Source organism: Ranitomeya variabilis, chromosome 4, assembly GCF_051348905.1.
Source record: "Ranitomeya variabilis isolate aRanVar5 chromosome 4, aRanVar5.hap1, whole genome shotgun sequence".
Lineage (NCBI taxonomy): Eukaryota > Metazoa > Chordata > Amphibia > Anura > Dendrobatidae > Ranitomeya > Ranitomeya variabilis.
The window spans coordinates 232060081-232082789 of NC_135235.1; the positions used below are offsets into that span (position 1 = coordinate 232060081).

The window sequence follows — 22709 nt, forward strand, 5'->3', positions numbered from 1 at the left end:
GCATTTGGTGACCCCAGATACTAGCTACCAGAGATGGATAGTTTTCCAAACACTAGTTACCAAAGATGGATAGTTCTCCTTGTAGAAATCTTGAAGGGTGGATGATTATCCACCTACCAATCAATAAAGATGGATGGTTTCCAGGTACTGGTTACAAGAGATCAGTGTTCTTTCATGTTCCAGTCACCATAAATGGATGGTTCTCATTGTACCAGTCACCACAGATAGTTTTTGCCATATGGGTCATCAAAAGTCAACTATTCTCCTGGTTCTTGCATCAGATGATCAAGTCTACCTGTACCAGTCACGACGAGTGATGAATGGTTCTCCTGTGATTGCTACAATGGTCAGGTTACTAGAAGAGTGCATCATCAGAGAAGCGTCCAAGAGCATGCTTTCCTAATCACCTGACCACTGTAGCCAACAAAGGCTACAGCAGTCTTTCTGATTTCCAAACAGAGCAGACTTTGTTTCCTCCAGAGATGTCATGTCACATACCTCCGGCACAATCTGTACTGGATCGTGCGGGGCTATTGAAATGTGAATATGTCTCTGTTTATGACTTTAGAAAGGCTCATACCTAAAAAAATATATATTTTTTTCATTTTTTTTTCAGTTTTGGACAACCTGTTTAATCATATCTGAGGGGCTGGAGCCTCATGTTCTACTGTTAAAAAAAAATGCCTGGAATATTCATTACGAGACTCGGGATTCTAACAGTACAATTTTATTTCTCTACTCATCACAGTTTATGAAGGAATTTTATTAGAATTCATTCTGATGTATAGATGTAGTCACACTGCGATCGACTTTGCTAAAAAAATCTTACATGATAAAAAAAAGTAAAAAATACACTTTGTAGGTTATATATTATAATGTTGCTCCTGTAGTCACTGCTGGGTAATGTGGAGATTCAGTATATACGGGGCATCATTTCTTCACTTCGCACATATGAATGTTCTGTCCAATATCCTCTTGCAGCTGGAACCTTCTGGGCATTTGTGGATTTTACATGTTACAGCACCCCCTATTTGACATGTGCAGATCTGCAAGCAATTATCTTCAAGAAAGTTCTCATTTATCTGAAAAATTAATTAGCAAAATATTTATTAACAAACTATGCCTCATATCTATAATAAATCAAAACAGCCAGAGAGGCGGCAGGTCATAACAGCCAAAGTGGAGGCAGGTCATAATAGCCAAAGTGGAGGCATATTATTACAGCCAGAGGTCATATGACCCAGAGTTGAGGAAGGTCATAACAGTCAGAGAAGTATTAGGTCATAACATCCAGATGGGTGTCAGATCATAACAGCCAGAGGGTCATCATGTCATGAAAGCCAGAGGAGTGACAAAGTCATAACAGGCAGGTGGATGGCATATTACAACAGCCAGAGGGTTGGCAGATCATAACAGCCAAAGTGGCAGCACGTTATAACAGCCAGTGGTTAGGCAGATAATATCAGCTAGAGCTCAGTCAGGTCATCACTGAGGTATTGGGTCTTAACAGCCAGAGAGGTGGCAGGTCATAACAGCCAGAGGGCAACAGGTCATAATAGCCAAAGTGGAGGCACATTATTAAAGCCAAGGGGCAGGCAGGTCATATCAAACAGAGCTGAGGAAGGTCATAACAGTCAGAGCGGCATTAGTCCATAACAGTCAGATGGGCATCTGGTCATAACAGCCAGGAGGTTCATCACGTCATAAAAGCCAGAGGAGTGACAAGTCATAACAGCCAGAGAGATGGCAGGTTATAACAGCCAGACTATAGGCAGATCATATAAGCCAGAGCTGAGGCTAGTCATAAAAGCCAGAGAGGTATTAAATCATAACAGCCAGATGGGCTCTACTAAGTACAAAAGACTCTCATCATGAAGAGACGAATAATATTGAGACTTCATCAGTCAGTAAAAGTGTCTTTTTGTGCTAAATTTGGAGAAACCTCTTTTTATATTAGTGATTTTCAGAATAAAGTTTGTACATTTCACTAATAAAATATATTTGACATGTGGAGTGAATAATTTTAATTACAATTATAATCCTTGTAAGGATCCAGCCTGGGGCAGAACCACTTGAAAAACCTTTTGTTTGTTATTCTTTAGCCTCATACATGATGTGAGTTGTCATTCTCTTCCATTGCTTGTGCAGTTTCCTTCCTGTAATGCTAAGTTCCCTCCTATTCTGTAAATGCCTTCCAGTGTATCTTATGTTCCTGTTTTGTGATTCTTGGCACAAACTTTATATAATTAGTTACTATTATAATTTTTCGTCATATTTTAGCCTCCAGTATAAAGTTACACACTTCTTCAATGCGAGAGGTGAAATAAAATCATTAAAGAAAGTTTCTCCGGAAAGAAAACAAAGCTTCATTCATTCACGTAAAAGTAACAAATTACATCATTAATTGTAAAAAGTAAAACGAAATAAAGTAATAAGTTGAATTTACTGGCAATCCATGTCATCAATAATATCTCCCATATTTTGGCCACATTTGTAGCGCCCACTTACTGTGTAGTATTTTCCCTCGACATGGCATCCACATTGATCAAGCGGCACACACTTGTTTATGTCCCGGTAGTAGCCGGCGTCGCACCGGCATCCTTCTGAGCACGTGCTGGAGCAGGCGGCGGCAGGTACATCGATGACGTTGCAGGTCATCTCACATGGATCAGAGCAGATCACGTAATGACTGTGATCCGGACAATCCAAACCTGAGAGACAATCATTTAACAGAAAAACGTGAATTACGATTATTAATTAACATTGTCGAGCTTTCGAATTACCAGATTGGGTCATTTTATCAATGCCAACCCTATAGGAACCAAGAGATTTTCTGTTTTTGCATTTCATTGTTCACCTTACTGAATATATATGAGAATTTTATACTTTATTAGATCAAGTCATTACTCATACACAACAATACAATTTTTTTTAGTTTTTACATTTTGCTATTTATGTTTGTAGAAAAGGAAACTAATTTAAACTTTTATATCATTTTTTTGTTTCCTTTATATTTTTTAAAATGTATTTTACATTTTTTTAATGACCTCCTTTAGGGGTCTTGAACCTGCGATTGCTCGATGTACACTGCAATACACTGCAATACTATAGTATTGCAGTGTATTGTAAAGAAGACATTCTTTGTTTCAGCCTAATCATACTGGACTTTATAGATGTATTAACATGCGGTTGTGGGGGGCCATTAGTAAGACCCCATTTGCCATGAAAAACTCACTTTCCATGGGGTGCCAATGGCTTTCCGGCAGATAACTGTCACATTGACCCCTTTTTGATATCGGGCATAATAGTACGCCGATGTCAGACTCCCTCCCTTTGATGCTGTTTTGAACAGCTGACATGTGCCTCTAATCTCGATCCACCTGTGGCTGTTAACCCGTTAAATCTCTGACAACAGCATTTAATGCTCGCTTCTGGCCAGCGCACCAGAAATCCACCCATCGGTGACCCCATCATTTGATTGCAGGTCACTGATGGGTTGGCATGAAAACCCGAGGTCTCCAGCAGACCTCTGTGGTTGTTATAGCCAGATTGCTATAAGCGCCGCCCTGTGGTCGTCGCTCATAGCAAGTGAGCATTTCTGCTACATACAGGTGATCTGATCATCGCCTGTATGTAGCAGAAGCGATAGGACAGGTGCAGCTTATAGTCTCCCATGGAGACTATTGAAGCATGCAAAAAGTAAAAACAAATCTTTTTGAAAATATTTAAAAAACTAAAAAAATATAAAAATTAAAATCACCCTCCTTTTGCCCCATTCAAAATAAAACAATAAAGCAAAATCAAACATATACAACTCGTCCCACAAAAAAACAAGCCATCACATGGCCATTTTGATAAAAAATGTAAAAAGTTATGGCTTTGGGAAGTATGGGAGCAAAACATGCTTGACAGTGGCATTTAAAAGGTTAAACTATTGCAATATGAGCTAGATTTGATTGCATCCCTTAAACCTTACACCACCTGTAATGCAGCCAGCACCCACGCTGTATGGAGCCTGCACCCAAGCTGTATGGAGCCTGCACCCAAGCTGTATGGAGCCTGCACCCAAGTTGTATGGAGCCTGCACCCAAGCTGTATGGAGCCTGCACCCACGCTGTATGGAGCAGGCTCAGCTCCTGAGCTCGCTCCAAATATAGTTGTGATGACGCCCATACACTCTGCATGTAGAGTGCCAGTCACCAAGAGGTTAAAACATGGAAAGTATTGAGGCACCATTTTGCTGATGACAGTATGGCACCAATGGCAAGAATTAAGTCAGAGCTATAGCTAAGGAGATTGGCTCCAGGTTCTTGGGTGCAAGGTGCCAGGATTTGCTTCAACAAACCGCTCATCCTTGTCCAGGGTATTTAGAAACAGAACTTGGACAGACACCACAACATTTGCTTTGGTGATACTTTTCTCTTGTCTGTTACTGAACTACCACATTTAAAAAAAAAACAACTAAATTGAAGGTTTTATAAAGACCGTCTGAAACTTACGACAGAAGTTTTCACTCCTCCATTTGATCTGGGTAATGCCCACTTGTTGGCACATTGCCACGTAACTCTTCATACTGTTGCACAGCACTCTCGAGTCTCCATCTTCTCGGCACAAATCCAAAACACACTTGTCAAAATATTCGGTGGGATCCACATGGTCGTGACAAGCACTGAACATGCCTTTCTCTGACAGCAACAAGCCACAGAAGTCCTTTCCTTCATACAATCCTCTTTCTTCACATTTCAGGCAGGCATAACTCGGACAATGAATCTCACAGGTCATCTCCGAGCTCCTGTTCTTCTTGGCTTCACCAAATGCAGCTTTATCAACATTAAAGTTTCCACCTATATGTGAATAATCATCTGCGTTGTCACCGTTGTAATTTCCACACAATCCGCACACCTGTCCATAGAAGCTGCCGGAAATCTTTACGATGACCTGAAAATCCAGGTCGTAAATAACTTCAAGTCCAAATGTGGTGGACAAGAACACGGTCATACCATGTTGCCAAATCCAAATTCCTCTTTCCCTAAGATTCAGTGGAAGGTTGAAGGAAACGTCATTCACCTACAAGACACAAAACTCTAAAGTGAGGAACTGACCTTCATTCTATGATGTCTTAAAGCCTAAAGAGTCAACAAGAAGTACTTTTTCCAATTTTACAAAATCCCAAGTTCTATCAACATTTCTGAAGTCAGACTGAAATCCGAAGGCTATCTATACATAGCATGTCCTCATCTACTTTTCATTAGATAATGTTTGTTGCAATTATTTTATACAAATAACATATTATTTGCAAAAGCTAATTAATATCTAAGGTAGCTTGTCTATCTTCCCATAAGAAAGCTACCTTATTAACATGGGATTGGCTTCAAAATAATTTCCCAATTAAGTAGTTTCCAGCTAGAATCTTGGAGCTAAAGCTTACGCTAATCAGCTACCAGGACCTGGTCAATTGGCCCCATCAAAAATCTGTGGCCAAGGGAGAGGATCCCTGAAAACTGTCTCCTTCCTCCAGCATCCATGGCTCTTCTTTTGGCCTGGCGCAACATGATAGTTGTAGCGTGACACACATGTGACATTGCACCAGCCTGGGTAGTCTAAAGAAGAGACATATATGTCGTTAGGTAGGGTTCCCATTAGAAGGCCACCGATTACTGTCATGATTGATGGACCAGGTCCTGCAAATCAACTCTACTTTGGACCTGTAATGGCATCAGAGCCCAAACCCTTCGGAGGATCCTCTTCTACTTTGATGGTCAATTTTGACCCTGTATACTGCTACCTTATGTCTCTAAATATCTACATTCATTTTCACAGTCAAAACTTTTCAGAATCTGGAGATCTCCAACAGAATGTCACTCGACAACCCTCACATGAAATAAAATGTGAACTTTAATTTGTAGCAAAGCATAAAATGGATAATCCAATGTCACAACCGTACCAGGGTGTTATGGGCAAATGTGTTTCGGATAGAGATCCTTATTCATTGCTGTGAGAGGTATCTCCTCCATGTTTCCATGTTTTATGCTAAAGTGCTTAGAAGCTGCTGAGCATTTGGTATTCAATTTGTTAGAAGCATCAGATAAATGACATCTGATGCAGACTTTCAATGTGTTAATTGTGCATCCACCATACTGGATGTCACATAGTTTGCAGCTAATATGGTACACCAAACTGGTGGAATTAGAATTAATAAAGTTTTTTGTAGAATATGTTTTCTTGGTTGCTGCAGACATAAATGTGATAGAATTTTCTACACATCTGCAAACATTGAGACCGCATTTGTAGAAGCCCGTTGTATTTAGCCAAGTGTCCTTGGATCGGGTGTCATGATTTATATATAGGCTAGGAGAAAGTAAGTTTCCCAATGTTTGCGCTTTTTTGACGAATACCTAATAATGGACAGTATGTATCTAAGTTTTTTGTCTTGAAAAAATAATTGTTTTTATAATTGGAAACTGGGCAAAAATTAGAAATGAATGCAAGCTGGTTATACTTTTGACTTCTTTTGGTTTTATTTTTTTGAAATTTAATAATATTTCTCATCTTGCAATATTATCAACAATAATGTTTGCTCGTTGGAGCATCCATTTGGGATATTTGCATTCTTTCAATCTATTATTTATTGATAACGCTTCACATTTTAATTCTAATTCAGATATAGTGTTCCTTTTTATGCAAATTAATTGAAATATTTTCTCCGAGTCTAATCCCTTTTCCTCCCATATCAGGTGCTACGGTCGTTATATCGACGACCTCCTCTTGGTATGGGAGGGACCTTTGGAATCAGCAGAGAAGTTTGTACAATATCTAAATCTAGTAATTTGAACCTTAAATTTACACATAACATACAAGAAAAAGAAATTTAATTTCTAGATATCACTCTTAATAATAACAATGATGATACTAATATTTAAATATCTCCCTATAGAAAACATCTGAAAACTAATTCGACTCTCTTGGCAATGTTTTATCACTCCAAACAAGTAATAAAAAAAGTCCTGTAGGAGAATTAATTTTCATAGAAAGGAACACAACAGCAATTAAATAAGGATCTCTATCCGAAGCGTGATTACCTATAACTCCTTGGTGTGGTTGTGACATTGGATTATCAATTTTATGCTTTTCTACAAATAAAAGTTTACATTTTATTGAAGTCCACTATGCTGGATCGTACTTCTTTCTGATAAAATGTTCACGTTGCACTGCTAATATCCACGCGATGGTTTCCAAATGGGTGAGCTGACTTTTCCCCTTTTTGCAACCACATAAAATAAGTTTAAAAAGTTTAGAGAGACAGTTAATCAAAGAGATATAAAATTATATCTATATCCCAAGTCATAGGTGTCTACCAAGCCTGATCCTATAAAGAACCTTGAACTCGAATTTGAGTTTACCTTCATTGTGAGGCAGCATTGCTTGGGTATGTGGTCACAGAGGGGCTTTTGAGCTGGTCCACATAAAAAAATGCCTGAAATATTTCTTAAAAATGTTTCTAAGAACCTTCCTATTCATTTCTATTTGACGTCCTCTTAGCTGTTCATATGTTCAGTATTTGGTTAGGTGCTGACGCATCCGTCAAGTTTTCCCAGTGGTTTTGCCATTGTTCTTGCTATGGCTCTACTTTCAAGTATGCGGAAATGTGCCTGAAGAATGGACCGGTCGTTTCTTTTACCGGCTTCAGGAGTCCTGAAAACGATTTTCTCACTTAAGGTTTTGAAAAACGTCTGATGAATAAAAAGGAAGTGTGGGTTACTTCTTCGAAGCGGCTCCTGATTTAATCTACCACCAATGAGGAATTGTCCAAACAAAAGGCTACAAAAAATGCATCAGGAAAAAAATCACTTCTAAAACTCATCAAAAAGTCTTAAAAGTTACTTCTGGAAACACTTCAGAAAGCAAAAAAATTCCCATAAAAGGAGAAAGCAGTTTCCACTTGAAAACATGTTTTAAATATCTCAAAAAAACCTCTGTGCGCACACACCCTTTCAGAGTCTTCGATCTCAGTGCTCATGTGGGACGCCATGTGTTTTGGCTATTTGAAGGTCCTGAGCTTCTTTGAGGAGATCGACCCGATAGGGATTCTTTAGAGCATTTTCCTCTGGAAAAATAAAACTATAAGAGTGTAGCAATTTTCTTTATGACTTACCTGAACTGTTCCTTTTTTGCCTTCGGTCAAGATTATCTGAATGTCATTTAGGAAAACTCCGACCCTCTTCGGAGAAACTGTTGACAAAGCAACGGAAAAGTTGGCCGGCAGCCTGGCATTGTATAAGCAGGTTTTCGCGAGAACACAGGTGCAGTTTCCTTGAAACTGATATTTGCCACCATCAAATGTGTAGTAGTGAGAACTCCCGAGCACTGAGCACATGGCCACGTTGGTTGCATGACACTTGTTGGCGCCATCTTTTATCTTACAGACCTCGTGAGGACCACATGAATATGGAGAGTACTGAACCAACCCGTCATATTGGCAGAGACATTTCACGTCACAGTTTGGTGTGGGGAAGAATATTTCATTGATTTTATAATATATTCCATCATGGAGACAGCCACACTCAGATTTAGGGATGCAATGGTCACCTTCAAGAAGGTAGCCATCGTCACAATCACAATTTTCTCTGCAGTGGTCGATACTGGTGGATGGCGGGTTGGGATGGCTGCAGGTCTTCTGGAAAGCGCCGGAGCACAGTGTGTAGTGGCTGTTCTCTGGGCACCAAGCTTCTGCAAAGGGAATTAAGTAAAATGGACATCAACAATTGAAGCAATGATGTTAGTCTAATCAGAGATGGGTGAACTGAATTTGTCTTGATTTTTTGGAGGAAATCTCTTGAATTTGATTTTATAAGAGATTTATCTTCTCCATTTTGTCAGTCCATGGAAATCAGACTGCATTCAGATATCGTCCGAGTGCAATACATTGGTTTCCATGGACTCATTGACTTGCATGACCAAGTGTGATCCAAATATTGGATCAAACTCAGACATTCAGCTATTGTTTCCTCTGACAGACTCTGTCCAGGGAAAAATGTTGGACATGTACACGGCCACACAGCATAACACTGTTCCAAATGTGATCCGATGTTTTGTCGTATCGCACTCGGACTGAAAATTTGGTCATCTGCTCCTGCCCTTGTCAGTATTTTTTCTTTTCAACCTACCATTATAATGCTAAGAGGTCTAGATGGCACCCAGAGCATAATGAGGAAGGAATTCAAATTGCATTCAATGAAAATGGAAATTTGAAGTTGAATTTGGGTGAAATAAATCGCGATGTCAGCAGAAGTCAATAACTGTATAACATCAGGCAAACATCAACATAGTAGAAATTCTCAGGTCTTAATAGAATATTGTGGACAACTGAAATAAAACAATATGGTCCAGTAACTTACGGCAGAAGTTACTTTTTCGCCATTCGTAGACAATCCCATTTGCTCCCTGGCAAGCAGCAGTATAGGCTTCTATCACCTTACAGAAGACATCTTGTCTGGCAGAGTGATAACAGAAGTCAAGAATGCAGAATTGGAAGTAGGGTTCAGGGTTGACCACTCTATGACAGTCTCGGAAAGGCCCATCATCTTTCAGAATAATCCCACAATCAGACAGAAGTGTCCTTTGATTTTTTTCTAATAGTTGCAGTAGCTCACAAGGTAGTGGCATCAGATCTACACACCCAGGAATTGTTTCCATTATCTTCCAAGCTTCCGCAAAAGCTGTAATATCGTTAGTCACTTTTCCGTTCTTCAACACAAACTCATCTTGTTTATTCCCATTAAAGTTTCCACAAAGTCCACAAACAGCCCCAGCGTAGGAGTCTGGAAGGGCCACTGAGACTCGACTGTCCCAATCAAATGTCACTTCCATGCCAAAATCTGTTGAGATGACTCCATGCTGCCACTTGACAAATACTTGGATCTTTTCCATGTTCAAGTTAATGGGGAGGTTGTACAAAACACCATTCACCTTAAATACATTTTAAAAAACATTAAATTGTAAAATAGTTTTGTGAAAAATCCAATATGAAGTTCTTTCTAATGTCAATGTTTAAAAAATAATTACGGTACCTCCATAACTAAATAGAAAATACCAATATTCACGCATGAACATAAAACAGAATGACCAAACCTTAGGGACTTCAGGAGTTATTAACATGTGGTTGATTATTTTGGGTCGAAGGATCCCTCTCTTTGGAAAAACCCTTCCTCAAAAAACCCTAATCACGGTTGGGACGTACAATCGTGTGCTGAGAGCTGTTGGGTGAATGTGCGGTAGACGTTGAGTTTCCCTGCCACGCGACCACGGGAGAAATTAAGTATTAGGGTGGCCATCAAAAGTGGACTCAGACAGAAGAGTTCCCTGTGTAAGAACAAGATATGGGTCCTTTACAGGCTCAAAACTCCTCAAAATGCACATTTCCACCACCTGCTTTGGAGTTGGAAGTGACCCCCTTAGCTCTTGGACCACTGTGCTGCACAGCTTCCACCAATGGTCTGTCCTCCACTGGTGCGCATTCATTGTTTGAGTGACAGCTATCTCTCCATACACAGGAACTTTTGGCTTGACATGTTCCTGTGAGACCCACTACCAGGCTGGTGGTATTTATTGGAGCACTAAAGGATTGTCTAATAGAAATCCAAAATGCCAGCTCATTCTCTCACCCAACAGATGATTGAAGGTCATCATACAAACTAGGCTGAGGTCTAATTCCAGATGAATTTAGCCTAATGTGTATTTGAGCCTTGCGAGAGACAGTTTTCAGAACGGTTCTTCCTTAAGAGATGAGGATCCCAAATCAAGGATACATCTATCAACTCTATCATTCTAGAATATTAAAATGGATTCTCTAGATTGGAGAATACCATTAAAGAAACTGTGACAGTCTGAATCTATTTTTCTGCATGTTTTGGGGTCCTGAAGTTGAAAAGTCTTGGAGATGTCCATTTGTTTGATGTGCAAAAAGCAAAATTGTCAATCTGACGTGGCAAGAACAGAATTTTGGATAATTACTGACTGGATATAAGGAACTTCTCATTTGATTCTGAATTTGACAAATATTGAAAAATACATTTATTTCTATTTCAAGCAAAAATATACAAAAAATTGCCATAAAGTCCTATTTTAGAAGAGCAAATCTAACTTAGTAGATTACTCAGAATTTGGCATCTAAAATATTCAAAACAAATCGAATGTTCCTAACTTTGCTCTGGAGTTTTTGAGAATTGAGAGTATAATAAATGTTGGGTGCAAAATAAATATAAACAGTAAATGTAGAAAAATATATAGTGATACGGCACTGCTTCTATACATATTATGTGCGTTTAACAACAATGAAAAATATGTCAAGATTCAGCAGCTAATAAACCGTCTTGATGGTGCTCACCACGAAAAAGCCAATTACATATCGTAGGGAGAAAAATAGGGCACTCACCAATGTGCGTTAAAATAAGGTCTATTTGTGGGTCTAAACAGAGTTTGTTAAGACAATGTGGCTATCCACTGTTTCGCTTGTGAGTAACACCTCCTCTGAGTATCACAGCTCAGAGGAAGCATTACTGTACTCACACATGAAACACCTATCAGCCACATTGTCTCCACAAACTCTGAATCCGCAAGCAATGGTGAGTACTCCATTTTTCTCTCTTCATAATTAATACTCACTTTACCTATCCCACCTCTACCACAGCCAACTTGACTGCCATTATGCTCAATTCTCACAAATTGCAAAAACTTCAGGTTCAAGAAAATTAAAATTTTGAGAAAAGTAGGAGGTGAACTGATTCCACCTTGAATAAATTTGCTCATCTCTATTTGCACCCCATTCTGCTTACCGTAGCTCTGCCGGGGTTCATGCTGCTGAACAGAATCTCTACACCGTAGACTCTCACTAGCACAGTCCTGGTGGAGGAGACATCATGGACACGTCGTTTACTGTTGGAAATCTCGATATAAAAGTCTGTCAGTCCAAGGCTCTTATCGCACAATTGCGAGAATCGATGAGCGCAGGTGCTGTGGAATGTGTAATCAACTTTATCAAATGTAACGTAGTGCGGATCTCCAAAGACCACGCATTGGCCATGACTGATTGGGTAGCAATCCTTAATGCCACGCTTTACCGCACACTCTTCTCCAACTTGGCACTCAGACTTCCAGCACCTGACCTTGCTTGATTTGGAGTCACAAGTACATCGTTGCGTGCAGCTGTTATCTCCCCAAAATATTTCTCCTTTGGGGTAATATCGACCGCTACAGAAGTGGCCACATTCTTTTCTTGGAATGCAAATTCCTTCTTGTAACACAAACTCAGGATTACATTCACAAGTTTCCATGCACGCCAGTTCACAAGAAGATGGCCGTACGGCACAGGTCTCGGGACATGGATTCCCACAGGGACTATAGTGACTGTTTTTTGGACATTCAATTTCTGAAAATCAAGAGGACACACATTAATTAGGTTGTGAAGGACCCACTGATATTCAACAACTACAGGTCGGATCACTAGTGCTGTTATTTTCGCTAATTTGTTCTTAGGGCTCCATCAGACCAAACATGGAGGGCACACGGTCACATTATAGCCAGTCTAACTGTGCAATTGGCCGACTTTCCAAGTGGACCAATGGTCATCGTGAAAAAAAAATTCACAGCATGCTCTACTTTGGGTTGTTTTAGAGACCAGAATGATGCACTGTAGGGGCAACACCGGCACCCATCCGCAATGTGGAGGAGATCAGAATGACGCATGCATTGTAGGGACAACACCGGCACCCGTCCGCAATTTGGAGGAGCACGCGGAGGAAGTCACGTCTGCAATTTACAGATGCAACTCACCCAATTTGCAATATGACCAACCAACCTTTAGAAGATTCTTTGTTTCTGAAGATTGGATCCTCATTTTGATTTTTAACTCTACAAACAATTGAAGGTTTTGGGGCACCAAAGTAATCACCTCAATGTATAAAGATTTCTGAATTTTCTGCACATTGCTCGAAGGGAAGCGGGTCATTTCTCTTTCTCAGTTTTCCATTCATTAAACTAGACTTGGCTGTAGGCTCACAATTAATTTTGCCATATAAACGGGTGAAGATTGAAGAGGTGTCGTTGCCAAATAATGGGGGATGTTCTGATATTGCCTTGCGCTGGCGTGTACTCCGGAGGACAGAGAATGAACTTCAATCCAATACTGTGGCCAGCATGCAGCCAGCGGGTAAGGAAAGGGTGAATCAAACACCCGAAAACCCCGCCCATATGACCCAAAACTGGTCCCGCCAAATTCAGGTGACAGGTTCCCTTTAAAGCCAACTTGTAATATGTGCTGTGTGGTGTAGTGACCCCTGTGGCAGCTAGAGAGCGCTGTGTGTGCTCCTTGGGATATGCATTGAGGCATATCTGTTGTGATAATGGTAGTAAAACAGTGACTGGCAGTGTTGTAAATGGCCGATATGTGTCGCAGAGGGAGTCTGCGTGGTAAGTCTGATGCAATGTTGTTGTTCTGGGACCTGTAGTCCCTCAAGAGTTTGTATAGTTGTAAGGGAGACTTACTTGGCTAGCTGTGTGAGATGGGCGGGACAAACTAGCCACACATCCACACTCCCACCTGTGGGAGTGGTTAGTACTATATTATGTGACTGAGGGCTGGTCACATGGTCTTGGAGTGTGGACCTGAATGGTCTATGCCGGAAGGTCCTGGAAGCCTGTGTTGGAAGTCGTGGAGAATAGGATTCCTGAAGAGCACATGGAAGGGCTCTGGACCTAGCACATGCCAGTGTGTGGAACGGATGGAGATCCGTGTTGTACTGACCGGGGTCAGAGTGAGAAATGTCTGAAGGATACCTCTGTGGAGGAGAGGTATCCGAGAAACCTGTGTGGCACCAACAGGTAACGGAAAGGGATCCGTGTTATGCTAACCGGGGTTAGAAGAGAGAGACATTGTGTATGGGGCACCTCTGAGGCCAAGAGGTGTCCAGGAACCCATGAAGGTTGCCAACGGGTAACGGTCTGAAAACCGTGTGTAATGCTGACCGGGGTCAGAGACGAACTGTGGTGAAGTTGAATACGTCCAGATGGTGTTCAAACTGTTACTAAGTTCCTGTGGATGTGGTTTATGTTGTGTAAAATAAACCTAAAAGACTCTGTTTTGATAGAAAACCGTGCCCGAGTGCATTAATCCCATGCCAAGTGAGTGTCCTCCAAGACACGTAGTAGGCGCTATGCTACAGCTGGCATCAGCGTACATACATCTCATTGGATAAAGGTAATACGGTAATACTGTCTAAACACACCTGAATGTAGACTCACAATTAATTTTGCCATTTGAATGAGTGAAGAATAGAGAGGATCAAATTGATTCAATGTGAATCAAATTCATTTAGAATTTTTAAGAATTTGCTGAACCCGTGAATTAGAACAATTTGCTCAAATTTCCAAAAATAGCTGCCACACATTGCAAAAAATTTCATCAGCCCGTGAAGGATCACATGATTTATGACAAGACACAAGGCAGGGTGGTCTGTCTTGCTGCTATCACATCACATGGTGTAGTACAACAAATCAGGAGGGACTTATTTAGATTTTAATTTCCTGTTGTTTCAGGAAATGTACATTTACATTAGCAGCAACGAACGGATTCTTACCCTATATCTTGTATTCAAGCATCTAATGAGCATGTGCAAAAATCATTGTGAAGGGAGGTGAGAGATCCTGTGTTATCTACTGTATATAGAGATGTTATCATTCATTATACAGGAGGAGGAGGAGGTGAGCTGTGACATCTATTGTGAATGGTGGATCTTGTTTTCTTATGTCTGCATAGAGGTGTGACCTGTCATTGTAATCCTACCTCTGATGATAATGTGACTGCTGTGAAGTCTTCTTGAATGGACAGGAATTCTATAAAGAACCCTAGCGGTCAGTGTGAATATTGCAAGATTACAATTTAATTTTAATAAAGATTATGGTATAAAGAAAAAATTGCCAAGAATGTTTTAAAATCACAAACATTACAGGCAAAACAAATTACATGCAGTAAAAGCAGTCCTTACCACAACCAACACTTTTTCTCCATTCATCCACATAAATTCCTTGAATGTGGCATGCCACGAGGTAAACAGACACGGCCTGACACAGGATCTTATTATTGCCATCATTTTTCACCATATCACTGATGCAATTTTTCATGAAAATGTCCGGAGCCACAGCCTGATGACACCTGTAGAAGGGCCCATCTTTCTTCCTGATTATGAAGAATAAAAGAATGCTAGCAATACAGCTTATGTGCCATGATGAATAGTTTAGCCATAGGTGGTTGCGTGAAAAGCATAAAAATTGTTACAATTGGTCTAACCAAAATTATAAAAGTCATTGAAGGTTCTTCAAGAGTTGTCTCCTACCTCAATATCCCACATGCATTAGCTTGTGAGTAAAGTGGAGCCTTTTCAGGTATGATGGGCATGCATGGTCCATTGCAGTCATCCCAACAGGTTGAATATTCATCCTTCACTTTCCAGTTCCTCCCGAGTTCCACCATATCTGAAATCTGATTCCCATCGATGGTCTCCAAGTCATCATCTTGGATGCCATTATAGTTCCCACACAATCCACAGATATTCTCATGAAAGCTGCTTGGGATTTTGATGAAAAGAAAAACGTTCCAATCATACCGAATTCGGAAGAAGCTAGTCTCGACCAATGCGTGAAAACCAGATGTTGCGATGTAGATCCGCCCATCATCCAAAAATATAGGGAGCGGCCATCTCACATTGTTTACCTTACGGATTAAAAAAAAAGATTTCTCAGCTTCCATGGCCAAAAAGAAAAGTCTTACAGTAACTTACCAAACCTTTGGATTCACTTACCCTGACATATCCAACCTCAGACTTTACCATTGTGATGTTGTATTCATAGATCCGCACAGATACCAGAGCGATATAAGAACTTTGTCGAGATCCATTGTTAAAATGTTTTGCCTCAATAGTAAATTCTGGTAAGGAAGAATCACCTCCAGGTCTCAGATCCATACAAGTCTTTGCAACAACGTAAGTGCAGGTTCCTTGAAAGTCATAGACAAAGCCATCGAAGGTTTGGTAATGAGGGTCTCCCCAAATTTGACAGATGGCCTCACCGTCAGGGATACATGCCGGTTTCCCTTTGACCAAGTGACAAGACTCTTTTATTCTACACTCTTTATTCGTACAACAATCGATCCCTGAGTTGAATAAAAATGTAAACAATTATTAGATCTTAAAAAATGTCTAATTTTATGATGGAAAACATGTCAGAAATTGTCTTCGTTGGGGTAAGACACCAACAGGTCACTAAAACAGAAGAGCAGAAGAGCTCAACCAGATATTGCTCTACTACAAGACTGAAGAAAGATTTCTAAAGCCCCTTACACCAAACTTGTTTATTTATGGTCATCTTCTCTACTCTTCCTCTACAGATGATGTTCAGACAGAGAATGATTAGACAGTTATGATTTAATTGCTCGATCTTATGGTTTACAGGAGAGATAAGCCACCGGCAGGGTTGTTGGCATTGATCTTCAACAATGTCCAGCACTGAGTTTCATCTCTCAGCTCATTGAAAAACTTGAATGCTGGGTGAGCCGATCAGTCATATCTTGTGGCTTTTCCATCAAGCTCTTCAGTCATGGAGGAGTTCAACGCATGGCAGAGCGGTTCTTTCCCTTCCTTTTAACAATCAGTGGGGGACTCAACACTTGGACCACCACAGATCAAAATTACTGAGATATCTCTATGCCACCTCAAAATAGTAGGTTCTTTCTACTTAAACAACATAAAAAGATCTTGATGGTAATACTCTTCTAGTTCCGGGTCTCCTGCCACTTTCAACTGGGTCTTCCATTCACTAGACACTACGCCATCATGCAGGTAGTGACTATGACGTGTATCATGCCTCACGTGGCACTGTGGGGCATTTGAATGGACAACTTGGATGGAGGCCCGGAACGAAGATAGAAGATAAAACATATAAGACAGAAAAGCGAATAAGAGAACTGGTGGTGTTCGCACAGGTTTGGGGAGAGCCAAACAAAGGGTTATTTTTAGTCTCTTTTTGTTAGAATCAATTTGCATTAAAATTATTTGATACAAATCGAAATTCCCACCTGAAATGAGTAAATCCATCCAAATCAAATTGCAGGAGAACGACTGGATTACATCACAGGCAAATGGGACAAATTACCAATATTTTGCATCATTCAGTCCTTACTGCTATTTTGCCCCAATCAAGGACTAAGCACCATAATGTAATTATTTAGGAACTATATATAACCTTGGTGGATGTCATCTGTGATCAATGAGTGCCAGTCCCATTGTGAACTTGCATCCATTGATGTCAACTAAACACTTTGGAAAACTTGACGTGGTACGGTCACAATCAACTATTTTAGGTGTCCTCTGTATGTCACTATTGTGTAGATACTCTATGGCAGTATTATGTGGAATTTGGATGAAATATTTTGACATTGCATGGCACAGTCAGGTTCTATAAGGACAGTAATGCTCCCATAAGTTTCCAGAAGGCCCTGCAGACCCTGGACAGCTCCGAGATGACTGCATAAAACAAGATGATGAGCATAGAATAATATTGTAACTTACCCTTAAAACAAACTCCGGACAATCCATAACTGCTGCTGTAGGAAATGCCAGCACTTAGCACCGAGAACACAGATGTTGGATGACTTATAATTTGAGATTTGGACTGGCTTCTATAGCGATACTTAGCCCAAGAATATTCTGTGCCAGGAATCTTCTCCCATTTTATACCCTGCAGAATATTCCTATCAAATTTAATGCCAGTGACGCTCGATGTCTTGGCTGTTATAACCACAGCGTTAACAAATCCTTGAGGGGCATAAACTTGGTATTTGGTGCAAAATTGGGAAATGTCCGGAACATAGATAAAAAAGGGGTCGAAGCGTATTTTCTCAGTCATTCCACCAGAGCAGTAAAACAAGACTTGAAAGGAAACATTGGCTGAAAGCATCAATGGGGAATTATAGGGGATGAGGAAGTTAGAAAGTTGTCCTTCACCGATTTCAAGGCTGCCATTTGTAATCCCTGAGATGTAGTTGACCTTTGTGGCTTGGGAAGCCATCACATATACGATATCCGAACGATATTGGAAGGGGAAGGGGCATACAAAATATTCCTTTCCCCAGCCAGTCATTGGAAGAAGCTGTTCATATATATGGCCACAATGGTTGCTCTTCCAAGAGCAAGAGTCTCCACTAAGTAGAGCAACAATGTTATTTGACAGCACTCTGGTCCCAGACAATCCTCGGGAACTTTGGAACTGGAAGATCTGATGAGGTTTAAGCTCCACGGTGAGTGGTTTAGTAGAAGTATAGCTCAATCCATTCATTATGGTCAAGCTTTTGGGGTAGATTTGTATTTTGGATGGTAAGTCGTAATTAATCACTGCAAACTCTTTTATGGCTTCAGAATTTTCCTCGTTTGGAGTCACAATGTAGTATTGATTGTCCAACTGGTCAATCGGAAGCACCAAGATGCGGGCAGTAGAATGAGGCTTTGAACTCCGAGCCAATACAGATATATCATAGTTGGAGCTTATCAAGATCGAGGAATTAAAGATGCCCGTGCCAATCATTTCAACATCCACTGGTAAAATTATCGTACGGGAATCCTTCTCGTTAAGGCGGAGGGACCAACTTAGGTTTCTGTCATTCAAGGAAACCTTTACCATTGTGAGGTCGCTGAATGCCGTTATAGTCAGCTGGAATTGAGCATTGAGCATGGAGAAGTTTGAGTTCTGAAGGAAAGCAGTTATGAAGTCTTGGCCAACATGGAGGGAGATGATCGATCCTACAAAACAGGTTAAAAATATGCAATACGTTTTTTAATTATGTATAGAACTCAAGGACAAGTGTTATGGCTACAACTGAGTTGCAAATGATCTCATGGTGATCATCGTATGTCACAATGGAAGGTGCCAAGCAGGACATATCGGTAAGGGAATATTTACATGTGCTATCCTTGTGCTACAGCTCTTGCGAGTTTAAGTTTAAAGGGATTGTTTCAAAAAGAAAACACATATAAATATGCCCTTTGTCGATATATCCTGCTTGGGACCTTCCTCCCGATCATCCAGATCAGAGAACCACTCTGTAAATCACTCTAGCTGTCCATTCATCTGTCTGGTTGTCATCTATCATTACATTTCCCACACAGTGGAAATGTCTTGCTGGCCACCGGAACCAGACAAGTGGTGATCTACTGATTACAGTGATAGCTTCAAACTAAAAGGAGTTATCTAAAGTACGGTTAGAGGAAAGGAGTCAGGATTGTAGGAGGACACACAGGCATTGGAACAGAAGGTTACGATCTGCTGAGGCATAAGATGATTCCAGGAGATAACCAACGAGACATTTTGCCCAACATGAAGGAGAGTCCAGCAAAGAACCTGGAGAAAATGAAGAGTAGAGAAAGGGGAAAGGAAGTAACTTGGGGAGTAGATGAACAGTAGGAAAAAAGAAAGAGAGGAAGGAATGAAAGGAAGAAAGAGGAAAGGAAGAGACAAAAAAGAAACAGAGACAGAAAAGAGTGAAAGTAAGAGAAAATGACAGAATAGAGAGAAAGCAAGAACCGATAAACTGCAAGAAAAAGAAAAGAAGAAAGAAATCTACACAATTTCTAGAATCCTCTACACAATAAGTAAAGCACCCACCTGCCATACAAAGTACATAAACCAGGACCACAATGCTGGACGTCATGCTGGAGATAATATCTAATCTGGAAACATAAAGGAACTTGGATGAAGTTGTACAGTTAAAAAAATAAAATTTTCCTTTATCTAGTTTTAGAAAAATAGATATCTATGGGAGTGAGAGATAGATTGATATATATATATATATATATATATATAATAGATAGATAATAGATAGATATTAGATAAAAGATAGTAGATAGATAATAGATAGATAATAGATAGATAGGTAGATAATAGATAGTTAATAGATAGCTAGATAGATAATAGATAGATAATAGATAATAGATAAATAATAGATACTAGATAGATAATAGATAGATATTAGATAAAAGATTATAGATCGATACTAGATAATAGATAGATAATAGATAGCTAGATAGATAATAGATAAATAATAGAAGATAATAGATAAATAATAGATAGATAATAGGTAGATAATAGGTAGATAAATAATAGATAAATAATAGGAGATAATAGATAGATAATAGATAGATTATAGAGAGATAGATTGATAATCATACCAGCATGAGTGCTGTTTTCTCCGCTCTTGCACCGTGACACTATTTATATAGGGAGGGTTCATACTCTATTGCAGCCAATAAGATTTAGCTTGTAATTTTCTAGTTTCAGGAATATTCTGACTCCATTTGTGTTTCTCTTTGTATCACCTGTGAATAATCTGTTTTGTGGACAGATTCATCCATCTCAGGAGGGCAGCTCATTTGCGGAGACCATTGTTAATTGTTCCATGACCTGGCTTTCAGCAGAGCTTGAAGTGAAACTCCAGCCTGGGAAGATCAGGTTCCCGCACAATACTGGTATCTCATATCGCTGTTTTCGATTAATTTCATATATTCCATCTACAGGATTCAATTAAACCAATGGATTTACGACCAACAAAATGTTATAAAACAAATATGTAGGACCCAGTTCCCAGTCTTAACTTGTCCCACAGTTCCCAGCACAGCAGAGGATAATGACATGAAGGGACCTGTGGCCGTTGTAAGAACATGACCAATTTCTAGGGGTTGTTAAAACTGGTACGGGCCATCGAAGGTTCCTTGAGTGGGCCAAGACTTTCATAACAGAGCCAGAATGATGACCATCTTGGACAAGGAGAAAAGACTTGGCCTATGTGTGTATTGCAGGAATGGCAGGATACAAATACATTTCCTTGAGGCTGTCAGCTACTTTCTTTCCTATGGTCTCCTGGCTTACTCGTCTGGCAAAGGATGTTATGAGACCACTGCAGGCAATCAGAGGTCACTGATTGACTGCAGAGGTCACATGACATTTTACACCAGAAAAGGTAAAAAAAAACAAGCAGCAGTACCAAGAAGCAAAAGTGGTTCAAAGTATCTAGTTGTATTTTTTTTTTCAAACCACCCAGGAGCCATTTTGAAAATAAAAAATAGTATCAACATCTCCTTTAAGTCCACAAATCATTTATTCTTGTGGACCACTGGAATTAGCCAATACGTATTATTAAGACATTAACCTACAAGTCACAACCTGCAAAGTATCCATAGATGGTACCTTACACAATGAATTCAGAACCAACCCAGAACAAATTCTAGCACAAAAATGAAAAATTCACAGACTCGTCATTTTTGTAATTACTAGACCTCCCCTGCATGGAACGAGTCTCTTTACTCACGAACTGTGAGAGAAATGATTGCGGCTCTGGGGCTACATTATTTATCCAGAAAGTAAATTAACTTTTTAATTGTTTTTGCCCATCCAGCTTAGCCTTACAGCATGGCAGTGATCATAGTGATAAACGATTCATTCTTCCAAGATAAACAGTGATTATTCTGACCAGCCCTAATATGAAGAATGAACTATTGGAGCACAAATGAGATTTTTGTCAATACAAATCCAATTACTTACCCAATTATATAGTGGATCGAGCACAATTTCATTAGAATTTACTTTGCTGTAAAATTCTGGGCCAATTTCAGGTCTTTGCAACATTATGGAAAAATCTACAATGGCAGTACTTCTTATAAAAGTCTGTGGAGACACGAGGGTCAGTGGGTGCTCTCATCCACTGGCCCGAGACCACATGGGCCAGGGCTCATTCCACTGAATGCCCGCTCTCCTTTCCTGTGGCAGAATACTACTCACACAACACAGGGTGAGGGAAAAACAGTGTAGCAATATTTTATTCAACCACCTAACAGGCAATAACATATAGAACAGTCCCAGCAAAACACCCAAGAAGGTGTAAATTGCAGAGTCTCACCCTTCCACTGAATCACCAAGGTTAGAGGAGCTGCAAGTTTGGGGCTTCAAGAGCCAACTACCCCCACCAGTGGCACCCCGCTTTTGGCAGGCATAAACAGAGAGTAGGTAACGACAAGCTTAGGAAGCTGACAATACATTGAGGCATGTGGCCAGGTGACCGGAGGGTCACAACCTGGCTTTTCTGAATGTCTCCATGGAGCCAGATGACCGAAGAGTCCCAACTTGGCTTCTCCAAACATATCCATGAAGATCAGTTGACCGGAGGGTCCCAACCTGGTTTCCTCAAATATCTCCATGGATCCAGGTGACCGAAGCGTTCCAATCCTGGCTTCCTCAAACATATCCATGGGTTTAGTGATGGTCACTGGATCAGTTCTGTGTTCTTCCAGTTAGGGCCGTGCTCCTTAAACTGGCATCCTGCATAATGTCAAATCTGTGTCCCTCTTGATGGAGCTTTGGTGTCCTGTAAAGAGTCTCCTTTTGCTTTGCAGAAGACTAGAAATCCCTTTTTATACACACATCTGTGGTTCACATCATCATTTCCAGGTCAGGGGGGAAGTTGGATGAGTTTAACTTTCATTGTTTGAGTATTTAATCAATCTTCATAGTTCGTTAGCCTTATTTATATTTGTCCTATTTTTCCTTGTTCCTTGCTCGTTCTTTCTCTACTGGGTTTCCTCGGACCACGACATAGTGGTTTCACCACTCCCGTTACA

At 40.2% G+C, this 22709-nt stretch overlaps 1 protein-coding gene across 1 annotated transcript; it reads right to left on the reverse strand.

Moving 5' to 3' along the window:
- Window positions 1-711: 711 nt before the first annotated feature.
- On the reverse strand, window positions 712-19756 carry LOC143767806 (IgGFc-binding protein-like). Its single transcript, XM_077256327.1, has 11 exons — window positions 19705-19756; window positions 17616-18842; window positions 15852-16201; window positions 15387-15763; window positions 15039-15229; window positions 11832-12424; window positions 9396-9966; window positions 8153-8727; window positions 4500-5067; window positions 2509-2711; window positions 712-1082 (listed from the first exon to the last, which is right to left on the reverse strand). The coding sequence occupies exons 1-11, from the start codon at window positions 19748-19750 to the stop codon at window positions 939-941; spliced, it is 4845 nt and encodes a 1614-aa protein (XP_077112442.1). The 5' UTR covers window positions 19751-19756; the 3' UTR covers window positions 712-938.
- Between the last annotated feature and the right edge of the window lie 2953 nt (window positions 19757-22709).